At 38.4% G+C, this 15180-nt stretch overlaps 1 protein-coding gene across 1 annotated transcript; it reads left to right on the top strand.

Annotated features, from left to right (window-relative positions):
• Positions 1–592: 592 nt before the first annotated feature.
• derl2 (derlin 2) lies at positions 593–11020 on the top strand. The gene is made up of 7 exons (XM_041811793.1): positions 593–714; positions 4307–4372; positions 4771–4844; positions 5329–5422; positions 8398–8593; positions 8688–8778; positions 10516–11020. The coding sequence occupies exons 1-7, from the start codon at positions 622–624 to the stop codon at positions 10619–10621; spliced, it is 720 nt and encodes a 239-aa protein (XP_041667727.1). The 5' UTR covers positions 593–621; the 3' UTR covers positions 10622–11020.
• Positions 11021–15180: the final 4160 nt, after the last annotated feature.

The raw sequence follows: 15180 nt of genomic DNA, 5'->3' as shown, positions 1-15180 counted from the left end.
TCAACCCCTTTTCACCACTTTAACCCGCCATTTTGGCCAGTTTTAACACATTTTCTAAAATATTTACTAATAATGGCTGACAAGTGAATTTCTGTAAAAACAGCTCAAATGTGAAGTCATTCTAAAAATGTTTGAATATGAATTTCCTTTGGGGTGGATCTAACAGCTGCAGACATTTGAAGCCAAAAGATGCTCTTAAAACCACAACATCTTCTTTTCCTGCATTTCTGAACTTTATGATCTTCTGGGGCCAGACAGGAAGCTTTGGGGGGCCTGATTTGGCCCCCGGGCCGCCAGTTGACGATCAGCGCTGTAATGTGATCAGTGTGGTTATTTCATGACTGTAACTGTCAGACTTTGTTTATGAAGGGCTTTGAGTAAAAAATCTAACACGGGAAATAGGCTGTGTCGGCAAACTGCATCCTCTTTGTTCTGAAAGAGTCGGTATGTCATGGTAGTGGTCGTAGAGGGGGCGTCTGAGAGCTGCTTACGAAATTAATCTGCATGCCTTTTAAATGCATTCAAATCATCCGTGGTTGTCATCGGTCCGACGCCAGTGAACGCACCATCAGAATGGAATGACGTGTCAAGAAAGAGCCGGAAGCTCCCAGTTTGTCCAAAATGGCTTACCAGACACTACAACAGGAATATTTACAGATTCCAGTGGTGACCAGGGCTTACACAACCGCATGTGTCCTCACGACTGCTGCTGTGGTGAGAAACAGTCACAGACTCTCTCTTCTTCCTCTGCTGTAGCTCGGAGACTGCCGGTTCACTGTGGGAGCGTCGTAACTTTGAAGCTAGCTCGGTGCTTTAGCTGTAGCTGTTACCTTGGAGCTGTTGGTTCAGGATGTTCGCCTCTTTATTTGAGCCTTAAAGAAGCTTAAACATCTGTAAAGTTAGAGGGAATCATTGTTTTAGTTATGAACAACTGAACTGAAGTAATAAGTGACCGCTAAGCTCTGTGTCTTTAGCATTAGGAGCTAACAAACCTCCAGTGTGTCATTCCAGCTGTTAGTAGAGCTGATGATGACATGATAATGTCACAATAAATCAAAATAAAATGATTTAATAGCCCTGTACCGACTCATCATAGGTCATGTTATATATCCTTATACACACAGATAACAGTGGGGCCACACTATGCGCTTTAACTTTAATATAATCAGCATTAAACCTGAACATGTATAATAGTATTGGTCCAGTCACTCTGTCCTCTATTATAGCTGCTTTTTCCTTCCCAGCTTTCCTAAACTTAAACAAGCTTTATTCATTATTATAAATACTTAGTGACAAAGCCATATTTAAGCTGTTTATGTCAGCATTTCAACACTAAACATGACACTTCCTTGTTTCCTTAACAGCTAAAAGGCTAAATCTATTTGCTTCTGGGGATTTTTGTTGGCCTGATGCAGAATCAGAGCTGTCCTCTTGTGATTGGATCTGTGTGTATGTAAATATGAGGAGTAAACAGGCTGAAAGCCAGCGTCTGATTGGCTGAAGAGGTGGTAGAGGAGATACAGGAAGCCCTCATGATAAAGAGGAAACAGAAATATCATCCTCTAAAATCCTCCTAAACCCTCTGGTAACCCTTGTGCTGAAAATGCACACTTAGTTGATATTTTTTTTAAAACTTTGTCCTCTTTCACAGTTAATATTGTCATGTATTGTATTTTTGTTCATTTTTGCAGACTTTTCAAAGTTCTGTCCCAGCCACAACAACCAGCCCAACATAACTAAAGTAAACCTCTTTTATAGCGTTAATATCCCTGCTGTGTAAAAAGTCCCCATTGAAACCCATTGAAACCACGTCTCTTTATCCATACGCCATTAAGGCATGAATCATGCATGTTCTGGTTTCTGGGCTTCATTTGAGAATTGGGGCTTTACATTTTCACCTGGACCATTTTTTTACCCTGTGGCGTCACTTTTACCATATATGGGCGAGGGCAGGAAATGCATGTTTTCTCCACCAGATTTCAGTGTAATACTGCCCTCTGCTCCCCCTCACACTAGGGCTGGGCAACTAATCGCAAATTAGATTAAACCGCAGTATTGCATGCTGCAATTTTCAAATCACAGACAGTGCAATATTTCTTTGACCTGAAAAGTTTCGAAATACCAGTTTGATACAACCTTTTTTTCTTTTTTTATGCTTTATGCCAGTGTTACTCCACCCTGCTCAACCAAAGAGCCAAATAGTTGAAAAATACCTTTGAGAGAGCCACAATCTAAGTGGTGAGAAGTGGCAAAAACAGCTTAAGTAGCAACAACAAGAAGTTAAAGGTGGCAAAAACGGTCAAAAAGCAACAAAAAATGGGTGAAAATGGGGAGGAAAGTAGCAAAAATGGGTGAGAAGTGACAAAAAATGAGTTACTGTTGGCATAAAATGGTCCAAAAGTGGCCAAACCATGAAAAAATATGAGTGAAAAGTGACTGAAATGGGCAAAAAGCAGTCAAGATTGGCTAAAATGGGCAAAAACTGGGAAAAAAAGTGGTATTTAATGACATAGGTAGCTTAAATGGATGAAAATGCAGAGGAAAAAAGGGTGAAAAGGGGATAAAAATGGGCAGAAAAGTAGGAAAAAGGTGGTATTTAATGGCAAAACATAGCTTAAATGGGTGAAAAGTGAAAAAAATGGGTGAAAATTGCAAAAAAGTTTCCCTTTTTTAAGGTTTTCTGAGGGAATAATATTTAAAATTCAGACATAAAGAAGCCACATCACTGAGTATCACTGCTTTATACATTATTCAAACCTTCAGGTATCTTTTTAATTTTATTTTTTACAAAGATCTTACTTTCCTTGCTCATGCATTTATTTTTCTTCATCAAAATGAGAAGAATATGAGGAATGATCGTCCCCTTCAATAAAGCAACTGATATCAAATTTGCTATATGAGCCAAAATAGCAGTTAGATATTTTTTTTCTTAATTTAGCCCTAGTTGAACTGAAATAATATTGTTCTTGTTATAATATAGAAGGATTTCTTGCTGATGTTTGTTGAACAACAGAAAAAATGAGGAACCTAAATAATCACATTACATATTGCAGTTAGATTATTTTTGCAAATCGTTCAGCCCTGCTTCTCTCTAACTCTGAGGTTTTGTTTAAGTGTAGATCAGTGTGTGAGTCTGTGAGTGTGTCTGTGCAATAATCAAAAAAAAGTTCTCTAATTTTCATGAAGTAACCTGCAAAATCAATGATCATCAATGAAACATGGCATTTAAAGGGTTAGAAAAATTAAAATGAATGAGTATTTGACATTTATGAATGAGTATTTGACATTTATGAATGAGTATTTGACATTTATGAATGAGTATTTGACATTTATGAATGAGTATTTGACATTTATGGTTAGGGCTGACCTTAAATGAGAAAAATATAATTAAATAACAGTAAACAATTTTGAAATGTATGATATTTGTAACATGATTTAAAGGTGTGCATTTTTTGTGCATAAGGGGGAAAAATGTGAGTATTTTAGAATAATTGACCTCACAAAAAACTAAAAATGCATTTTAACCAATGCTGCTACTAATCAATGACGTATGCCAGGCTGCAGTCGTCCATAAATAAGTTATTCACTTAAAAACAAAATCAATATGTGTTTTTTTTCATCAAAAATGTTGTTTGTTTACAAACATGGCAATGAAAGGGTTAAAAGATGTGACAATTATTGAGTATTTGGTATTTTTGTTGATGAAACAACAAAAAAATTAAACAAAAATAAACTTATATAACTTTTTAATTTGCAGTAATAACCCCCCAGATATTGTAGGGATACCGGAGGGTTAACTCAGATTAAAGTCTGTATTGTCATTGTTTAACCCAGGGGTGTCAAACTCAAGGCCCGGGGGCCAAATCCGGCCCGTGGGCCTTGAGTTGAGGTCTGCAGATCCTCCAGTATAAAAATGTAAACTTGATGATTGAAAATATAATTTTTAACTCATTAGAAGTAGAAAGAGGAAAGAGTTGAAATAATCTGATAAGTCAGGAATATGGGAAAAGAAATTTGTATTTTCATTTTATATTTTCAATTTTGCATCTCTCAATTATGACTTTGGTGCTACTATTGGTGCTACTATTATGACTTTCGCTGCTACTGAAAAGACTCGCTCAGCCCTGAGCTTCAACTTTGACCTCAGGCAGGTCAGAAGAGACTGATCTGAAAAATCATTTCAGCCTGATGAGCAGCTTTGGTAGCATTTGTATGATGGATCCTCCTGATGACGGACATCAGGCTTTGCATCGTTCTGGTCCTGTTGTCTCTAATCTCTGTTTCAATGTTTGTTTTTGTTGCACAGCAATTAGAGATCATCACACCTTTTCAGCTTTACTTCAATCCAGATTTGATTCTAAGGAATTACCAGGTGAGTTATCTGACCTAGTGATCATCACATCCACAGAGCATTTAACACTCTTCACAGCTCTGCTGACCTTTATTTACTTGTAGCAGTGTTAAATCCAGAGGAAGGTTTTTCTGCTGATTCATGTCACTGATCTCTGAGAGAGGATGCCAGTTTGACTGAAGAAATGTTGATTAGTTTAGCTTAAAATTATAAAATCAGTCCAAATAATGTTGGCCACATACTAGATGATCTAAAGCCTGACATAAGGCTGGATTCCCCTCCTTTTTTGATAGTATTCTTATTTCTGTCATGTTTTTGTTTCTTACATTGATAGCTGTCAGTAAACTATCATCCATGCATCTCTGTTGTTCTCCGTTATCCGTGGACGCCCTAAAAGATCTCTCTCTCTGTTTCTGCAGGTATGGAGACTTATAACCAACTTCCTGTTTTTTGGTCCAGTTGGCTTCAATTTCCTCTTCAATATGATTTTTTTGTATCCTTCTCTGTACAAAGTCTCACTTCGATGACCGTGTGAGGGGATTTACATGTTTCCTGTTTCACAGAGGAAGAGCGGGTGCTTTCAGAGATAAGATGATGAAACTTTGCTGAAATGTTTACGTTCTAGACAAATGCATGATCTAAATATGCTTTTTTACAGTGCATTTCAGCAGGGTTAGCTGCGACACAGCCCTGCAGTCATTATACCCTCAGACATTCATACTGGCTCTGCAAGGGCGTCTGCTCATTTACGCTGTGTTATGGTGCTGCAAGAGTGCCGCTGCTATTCTTACTCTGTGACGTTTATAGTGAAGGCAACACATCAGCGGGGTCTAAATATCATTCTAAGACAAAACAAGCACTGTGAATCTGTCATCTAGACATTATCATACTCAGATATTTGACAAATACAGCTTATTAATGTAGTAATAACGATGATCTGCATGTCTGCGTGCATTTCCTTGACGTTTTGTCTCCAGGTACAGATACTGTCGTATGCTGGAGGAGGGATCCTTCAGGGGACGAACGGCTGATTTTGTTTTCATGTTTCTCTTCGGTGGGCTGCTCATGACCGTATCCTTTGTGTGTTTGATGCTAATGCTGACATCGTACCAGAATTTTAAACTTCAGTATAGAGCTAGTTAGGGCTGGACGATTTGCAAAAATAATCTAATTGCAATTTTTTCCTGCAGTATTGCGATTGCGGTTTGAAATGCGATTATATAGGTTCCTTATTTTTTCTGTTGTTCATCAAACATCAGCAAGAAATCCTTCTATATTATAACAAGTACAGAATTAGATCAGTTCAACTAGGGCTAAATTTAGACAAAAAAAATCTTACTGCCATTTTGGCTCATATAGCAAATTTGATAACAATTGCTTTATTGAAGGGGATGATCATTTCTCATGTTCTCATTTTGATGAAAAATAAATGCATGAGCAAGAAAAGTAAGATTTTTGTAAAAAAATAAAATTAAATAAAAAATATACTTGACGGTTTGAATAACGTATAAAGTAGTGATACTCAGCGCGTGGCTCTTATTTCTGAATTTTAAATATTATTCCCTCAGAAAACCTTAAAAAAGTGAAACTTTTTTTGCACCTTTTTATCCATTTTTGCTCCTTTCTGCCCCTACTTTCCTCCCCATTTTCACCCATTTTTGTTGCTTTTTAACAATTTAGGCCACCTTTAACTTCTTGTTATTGCTACGTAAGCTGTTTTTTCCACTTTTCACCACTTAGATTGTGGCTCTCTCAAAGGTATTTTTCAACTATTTGGCTCTTTGGTTGAGCAGGGTGGAGTAACACTGGTATAAAGCATTAGAAAAGAACAAAAGATTGTATCAAACTGGTATTTTGACACTTTTCAGGTCAAAGAAATATTGCACTGTCTGTGATTGGAAAATTGCAGCATGCCATATTGCGGTTTAATCTAATTTGCGATTAATTCCCCAGCCCTAGTGCTAGTAAAAGTCCTTAGAAATTGATACCTGTTTTAGTAGAATAGGGACAAAAATCAAAGTCCTGCACATCCAGTTTCAGTTAAATCTGGGCTTGGCTGTCTGGTGAATGCATGAAGGTTGTAGGAAGGACTGAGAGCCTCCCTGTAGTCCATGTATGAGCACAGAGAGTTTAGTCTAATCCGTCTCACGTCCTCCGCTCTGAGTTTGTGCCCACTTTGGTAAAAATGTTTAAAGTGACATTTCTTGAGGCTGAAGGCTTTGTGCTATAACAACACGCTGTCTCTTATATTTCCCCTCTTTATATAATTTTATCCAATACATCTAAAATGTCACATGATATTGGCTTATTTCTGCTTTAAATGTAAAAAATGCCAAAAACATTACGTTTTATTCAACTGATAGTTTGTAGAAGTTTGCTTCCAATTGTTGCTGTTTTCTTTCTTTACCTTTAAAACTGTCTTATAAAATGCATGAAGTTTTAAAAGCTTCAGCAGTTTTCAAAAACCATTTTCCATTAAAATAACAGCCATATTATCATTTAACACGTTATAAAACAAAAAAAAAATTAAGTCATAAATACTAAAAACATTATTTGATTGTTAAAGAAAGTTGCCTTCAGGATTTTGTCTTGAAAAATAACACACATGCATCTTTATATTGGTTGACAAGTAATTTAGAGGCTCCAGACAAAGACCAACATGAAGCCCTTCCCCATTTAGCTAAGAGCAATAGAGATAGACCTGAAAAGTAGACTACAGTACCATCTGCATATAAGGTGATTCTGTGCCAAGTTGGCTTTTGTTAAAGGACTTTAATATTTGTGAAACAACAAGAGGTCAAGAACATTTCCTTGAGGGACACCAGGACTGTTGGAGTAAGGTTAACTGAGCTTTTTAGAGATGAAAATAAAGTTCCAAAGTCATACATAGGGGCCCCAGACGTAGACCAAGATGAGGCTTCTTGTGTAAACAACTGTCAGAGCATCTTATCAGGCCTCAAATCCAGAGAACTACAGGACTTACCTAAACTGTAAATCTAAATCCCCAGATAGAAAGTCAGTCCTTCATCAGACCTCAGACTCCTTCAGTCACCGTATTTGAACACGTCTCTAGTCCAGGTGGAACATAACGATAGGTGTTTACTATTGATGACGTTTCTGTTCTTCTAACCAGACATTTAGATTTATTGATCCATTTCACAGTGATCCACCAGTTCATAGTTTAAGTCTGTCTATAAGGATCTACTGTGCTATCGTTAGACTGATATGAAGATTATTTAGGGGACGTTTAGAGGGGCTTGGACCCTGATGTAGGGGCCAGGGGTCCTCCACAGGAACATTTTAGGTAATCTGGATCTATTTTGATGCTTTTTTATTCACTCTTGACCCCTTATTTACATTCAGAGCACTCATATTAATCACTGAAAGTGATTTTAGACGTCTACCTCATAATTAATGCTCTCTATAAGGACTGTATCTTCAGTTCCCTCGGAGCACAAGGCCTCAGGTGATTTCCTACCTTTGCTCAATGATAAACCACCTGTGGTCACCACAGTCATACTGTATTTACACTAGAGCTGGGCAGGAAACCAAGTTTCAGTTTCAGTTATGTCTCACCTCCATCATGAAAACAGGATGATCAGGATTAAATCGTTAGCGTGCTACACGCCGTGCTTTGCTCGTTTTGTCCTGTCTGGTAAATATCTCTGTTTGTTGATGTGTTTCTAATAGTTAGAGGTACCAGAGACCTAAATGACAGTTTGCAGTTGTGTGACACTCATCAGCAGCTTGTCATTTTCAGTCACATGCTGAAGGTGTCTGACACGCTGGTTGTCTCTTTCACAAGTATGCAGCGTTGGTATGATCGTTAGTGGGAAACAGAGAGAAATGTCAGCTGTTTTTCATTCCAACCAGCATATCTGAGTCATGTGAGACTACTCTCTCTGTATGCTGTGTCAGATAAAAACAGTCACCTATGGTCACTTCATTAGGTACACCTTACCTATCCAGCTGCTCATCAGTGCAGATATCTAACCAGCTGATTATGCTACTGTCTTTCTTTGGCCTTTTCTTGAACCAGTGATCAGATATTTGGCACTTTTGTGAATCTGGTGTTCCTGGGTCAGGCCTTCACCATCATGCTCGTGTACGTGTGGAGTCGGAGGAATCCAAACGTTCGTATGAACTTCTTCGGCCTGCTGAACTTCCAGGCCCCGTTTCTGCCCTGGGTGCTGATGGGATTCTCCCTCCTGCTGGGAAACTCCATCATCGTGGATCTTTTAGGTACACGTCTCTTTCTGCTCTGCTGATTTTATCCTGAACTTTGTCATGAAGCATGAGCAGCATATAAATTAGAAGGTATTTGACATTTCTCCAGGTATTGCTGTTGGTCATGTGTACTTCTTCTTGGAGGACGTTTTTCCAAACCAGCCAGGAGGTGGAAGGTGGCTGAAGACCCCGTCGATCATGTAAGTCTTCATTCAAGATTCTTGATTTTTGTTTCTCTGAGTGTTTGCATGCAGAGAGAGAAACAAAATACCGTTTCAAATCAGCTAGAAGCAGGACACAATATATTCAGATTTTTATAAATCTTAGCCAAACAAAACAGGCTAAAAGCCAAACCCTGCAATTTACAATAACCAGCGCTGTTTAAGGGGGCAGTTTGACTCCATCGGTGAGCAGACACCCATGCACAGAGGCTGCACGCCCCATATTCCCTCTCTCTCTTCACATTCTATCAATTAAAGGCAAAACATGCAATTTAAATGTGTGGAAGGCCACAAAGAACTTTATGACTTATTAATGCTCCAGGTTTGATACGGCCCTTTTCACCTATACTGCAGACAGCCACAAGGTGGCGATTTAGGTATTCCATCATCCGTTACACCACTTCTCCTGTTTGGGTTCCTGGAGGTCAGAGCTTTCATTTCAACAATGTCAAGAGTTATAGGGTTGATTTTTAAGCTGCAGGGATTTTTTAAAATGATAATGATAAATATCACTCTATATTTTCCTTCTCCTCTTTTCTGAATGTAATAACCTTTTGGGGGCCTGATGTGGCCCTCGGGCTGCTGGTCAATGATCACGCTTTATAATGTCGTCACGCATGCACAAAACTCCTGAAAACCTCTCAAAGAACTCAGGATGAGAAAACCTTCCTTTGGTCAATTATACGAATATTTACAGAACAGGTTGGGAGTGGAATAATCATTCATTAATCATAATCGAGGTAAAAAGTTCAATTAATCGTGATTTTGATTTTTTGCCATAATCGCCCAGCCCTAGTTATAACTCAAATTTCCAACAAATTTTCAACTACTAATTTTTTTGATAAACAAATTACAGTTTGGACTTTTGATGGAACAAAACATGGTTGAACAAACTTATTTTATTTTACTGTTTACCATCAAAACAGATTTTTTTTTCTGAGTGTCTCAAGAAATCTTTATTATCACAGAAAAACCCACTTTCTTTCTAACACTTCTGTCGAAGAAATCAGGATAAAAAAGGCAAGATCTCAACAAAACAACCAAAATTTACTCCTCACCCCACAATCCACTTTTGGGTCCTGACCCACCAGTTGAGAACCCCTGCTCTACGCCCCTGCTGTTGTCCCAACATGCTCAGCCACAGTAGTGGAGTGTTTCCCTGAGAACAGCTGCTTTTTAAACCTTGGCTGCAAAGTAGCAGCTCTGTTTAGAGCACAGAAGAAGAATTTGAGCGTCGTCTTCCATTAGAGGTGCAGAAAAAGTCAGATGCCCAGCTGCCGGTGTTATATCACTGCTCTTATCTTTTCATGTACCTGCTGAGGTGTCTGAGGTCTCTCCTCTTGTATGAAGTGCCTGGTCCAGCAGTGACTGATGGGAAGTTTGACGCTGCTGCTGGTGTGTTTAGGGCTTGAATCTTCTCTGACAGCCAGCATGTTCTTCCCCAGTCTTTTGCACCTTAAATGTGTCATATTACAAAACTGTCTCCATAGTGTCTAGCTTCACCCCGATGGCGTCCTTCTTACGTTTCTGAGAGGCGTTAACATGCGGGGATTTCCATATCAGTGTGTCTGTCATGGTGGACTGTTACAAAGACTAAAGGACCAGAAAGATCTGGTCAAACTGGATCAAGGATCATGATTTCTTATTTGTATTTCTTGCATATATTATATGTTTTTTTATTTTTATTGCTGATTCATTCTTTGTTGTCTCCTGCAGAAAGATGCTGTTTGACACTCCAGAGGAAGACGCCAACTACAACCCACTCCCGGAGGAGCGCCCCGGCGGGTTCGCCTGGGGGGAGGGACAGCGCCTTGGAGGTTAAACTTCCTTCTTAACAAACACTTGAACACTTCCTCTGAGACGTGAAGGGGACAGACATGGTCTCTGTTTTTGACGTGTTTGTTTGGTTGTGGATGAAGAACGCCAAACAACCAGAACCGGTTTGGAGAGAACCGTCTGCCGTCTTTATATTCGGGCTTAAATCATCGTCAGACGCTCTTCTTCACGCCGGATTGTTGCTCTAAGACTTTCTGAGAGAAACTCTGGGTGGACAGTGGACAGGCTCGATGATGTTTGACTTCATTTCAATAAAAAGAAAAAACTCCCACTGTCATATGAAAAAGAAACGATGGCAGAAGTAAAATATTAATTATTCAGGTGGAAAGTGCTTTTGCTTTTTCATTTCACTTTTTTAAGAAATAAATATGTGTGTGGCAAACGATGCTTTGGTTTCATCTTTAAAACTCAGTTATAGGTTTGAAACCAAAGATGATAATAGGATTAAATCATAGGATTAAAAAATACAGGATAGGATCAGGGGTCATTTTAGCACCAAAAACTCCAGATTTTAAAACATGTTTTAAACTTTACTTTTGTAATTTAACACAAACAACCTTAAATCAGAGCTGAAGATGATTCTTTTCTTATTTTATGCATAAATTGAATGCACATTTACACTTTGCTCAGTGTTCTGGCTCCATCCACTCCTGGTTTGTGGTTTAGCTGCATGGTTGGAGGAGAAACATCAAGGTTTGCCATGTTTGTTGCTTTTTAAAGACCCAGGAGGAACATTTTGGATGCTGTGAGATTAAAGAGCTGTTTGTTTCTGCGTCTAAAGGGTTAACTTTGAATGATTATTTTATTATTAATCAGGCTGAGGCGAGTTGTTGACTTCAGTGCAGTCAAAATTATTTCTGAGTCACATGATTGTTATTCTGCTGCTCAGTGTTGGGTCAAGCACTAAACTATATCTACCAAACAAAGAGAAAAGGTATCAGAGCATCGACATTTCTGACACTTGAGTGTCAAAATTAGAATCGATATCAGGAAAACAGTTTTCTGTTTTTGCAGCTTCACTGATAATCGACACTTTTTCTTTTGTTAAACATTAAAAAAAACAAGAATTACCTGATCCAGTGGTTCTCAGACTTTTTTGTCGGGCCCACCTTTGGCAGATGAAAATATTTTTGGGGCCCCCTTACCCAGGGGTGTAGCTAGGGATTTTGGACCCCCAGAAAAATTATTGCACATCCCCATCTTAACTGGCTAGCCAAGCAACAAATGTTGCATCATTTTTTACAAATATACAGTGCTTAACAAATGTATTAGACCACCCTAACCCTAACCACTGTAAGGTTTCTGCCACAGCTGCCCTAAATTAACAGCATTGGTAATTACCAAATCATTTTTGATGTTTCTGCAATGGTTAATACACCAATATGTAGAAGCTCTTTAACCCAAATGATAATTTTAATGCTAAAATAGAATTATTATTGTTATCCATGAATTTTCAGATTTACTGATTTACAAAAAAACTGAAAAAATAGTAAAGCACATTAATATTTCTGATGAATATGTCAAATTATAGTTATTTACTGGCATTCCTGAACAGAAAAATGAGTTTTAGTGGTTGAATGTTATGCTTGATTCATTTCTGACTTCTCAGAGAAGCCCAGTGAGCCGGCTCACATTTGGGTGAATTCAGTTTGAAATTCCTCATTCCTGTTCAAAATGGTAAAACGTGGAGAGCTGACTGAAAATGAAAGAGTCTGCAATAAAGCACTTCATGATGCTGGATGGTCTCTGAGACAGAGATGACAGGTGGTCTAATACATTTGTTAAGCTCTGTATTTTTGAAGCATAATTTCCTCATTATGAGTAATATTTTTACTGTGGTTAAACTGAATTTACTTGCATTATTTTGCAGTGCTGGGCTATGGCATTTGGACATTTTTAAGGGAGGAGTTGAGGCCCTCCTGTATTTATTTCACTCTATTTGATACAAATTTCAGTCTGTTGACCCATTCATTGTGTTGCTTTTGATTCAATAATGACACTAATTACTGATTTTAAAAAGTGGATAAAAACACACTTTTCATTGCAGGCTTCTCCCTAACGAGGGCCCGGGTATTTAGTCCCCTTTTTCCCCCTGTGCTACGTCCCTGGCCCTACCACTCACTGTACACATCAACATGTAAAAATGTGTAAATGTACGACAAACACACCGCCATTCACAACTTTTGCACACAAATTCCTTTTTTTTTTTTTAATTTACCACAGAATAAAACCTATATTTTCTAAGTTTTAAAATTCTGACTTTCTGAGGATGAACTCTTTCCTGAAAATCAAAACTTAATGAACATCTTCAAGATCTATGCGTCCTGCAGTAATTTCAGTGACAGCTGTTGTCTTATTTGGTGCTACAGGTCTCTGGAGTCTTGGCTGAGACTGTCTCAGTCAATTTCCAGTGTCCAGCTTTGATTTTTCTGTCTTAATTGCAGCAGCAGCAGATAAAAACTCTCACACAGATAGGATGTTGCAGGAGTAAAGAGTGTGGCCAAGGCTCTCAGTGCTGAATCTGAGGGGACGTCAATGAACTGATCCTATACTGCAGGGCTGAAGTCAGCTTAGCCTTGCCACGCCCCCCCTGTCATGACCTTACGCCCCCCCTGGGGGGCCCACGGCTCACTTTAGGAACCACTGACCTAATCCAACATCCACTGGAACATGAGGTTTATTATTCATGCACAAAGGAAATGAGCCTGTTGGTTGGTCTCTCAACATGTTGTCAATCTTGAGGCGAGAAGCCAAAGGCCGGATCATGCTTTACAGAAGTCAAACAAAGTGTTTATATCACTGGAACATGAAAAAGAAACATAACTTGAGCAAAAAAGATATGGTGAACAAAATATGAAAAGCAGATGACAAGAAACAAAGAATAGAAATGAACCAAAAATAAGAATGAAAAAGTGAATCACACAGTGAATCTACACAGTCCTATCTTCCTAATGGATTCAGTGTAACCAGTCAGTCTTGATCAATCGATCAAAGTGCTCATGGATTCTGTTTTAACAATCAATGCCAGAGCGTACTTCAGAGGTTACAGCTCACAGTTGCTCTGTCTGTGTTTGGGATTGTTCTAAGATGCCCAAGAAATCCCTCAAATTATAATTCAGATGCCTAAAAATGTAAGGCAATCCCTTTAAGTTCGATAAAATAATTTACATTCATTCAAATAGCAGAAATGTATATTTGAAAATGAAATCAAAACAGAGCAACATGAATCTGATTTTATTTCTGCAGGCAAATGTGCAGGCCAAGTTTGACAGCACTATTCCAAGATGGTTTTGATCTAAATCATTTTAAATGTACCAGTGTTTTTAGATATTAATTTTGATTCACAGTTACTTGCAGAGCAGCCTTCTACCTGCTTATTTATTTATTTATTTATGGCAGGGGTTCTCAACCTTTTCAGCCCACGACCCCCAAAATAAAGGTGCCAGAGATCAGGGACCCCCACTGCCGTCCATACGGGGGGATAGATGGGAGAGCTCTCTGGGGCCCAGCCAAACTGGAGACCAGCAAAATCCTGGTCCATTGTAAAGTTAAGCTGTGGTATCTTAGATTTAACCTGAATAATAACCACTCTTATCAAAGAAACATATTTGAATTAATTTGTGTAGTAAGTAACCCTCTTAAAAATGTAAAAATAGCTCAAATGGGTTAATAATGGCAAGAAATGGTGGGAAAGATGGTGAAACTAGATTTTAAAAGTAGCAGAAATGGTTTACAAATGCCAAAATTTTGAAAGAAGAAGTGGCAAAAAAATAACCAATAAATGGCAAAAATGTGTTAAAGTGGTAAAGAATTGGCATATTAGGTGGTGAAAGGAGATTCAAAAGTGGCTGAAATGGCGTTAAAGTGGCAAAAATGGGTTAGCTGAGGCAGAAAAAGTCAGAAACTGGCAAAAATGGTCATATCAAATTGTAAAATGTGGCTTAAAAAGTGGTAAAATGGATTAATAGTGGCAACAATGAGTCAACAGAGCCAACAAAAGGCAGAGTTGCAACATTTGTTTTAGAAGTGGCAAAAACAGGCAGGAAAAAGTGGTGGAAAGGGTTTAAAATGACAGAAATAGGTTACAAGTTTCAAAAAATGTGTTAAAATGGGCAAAATTGGTGGGAAAAATGATAAAAGCGGGTTAAAATTAGTCACATTTGCTGTGAAGTGGCAACAATGTCATTCAAACGTGATCTTAGTTTTTTAGGGCTTCTGGAGACCCCCAATGGGGTCCCGACCCCAACGTTGAGAACCCCTGATTTATGGTCTCATATTGGAGGAATATGTCCAAAAACCGACAGGTTAATTGTATCCCCTCTCGCCACTAGGGGGTGATAATTGGCTTTGAATCTGTTCCTCCACTTTGGACATACATGAGCAGGAGCCGTGACGCTTTAGGGATCATCGGAAAAACCTTTACTGTAGAAGTGAACTGTTAGGCTGTTGAAGTATTCAACCATTATTCATGTCGAACATATCTTTGTAGCAGTCTTCTTTGAATGGTAATTTTCATAAATTCATTCCAGCAGATTTGCTCATTTA

This window comes from Cheilinus undulatus, linkage group 17, assembly GCF_018320785.1.
Source record: "Cheilinus undulatus linkage group 17, ASM1832078v1, whole genome shotgun sequence".
Lineage (NCBI taxonomy): Eukaryota > Metazoa > Chordata > Actinopteri > Labriformes > Labridae > Cheilinus > Cheilinus undulatus.
This window is presented reverse-complemented; position numbering and strand designations above follow the sequence as displayed.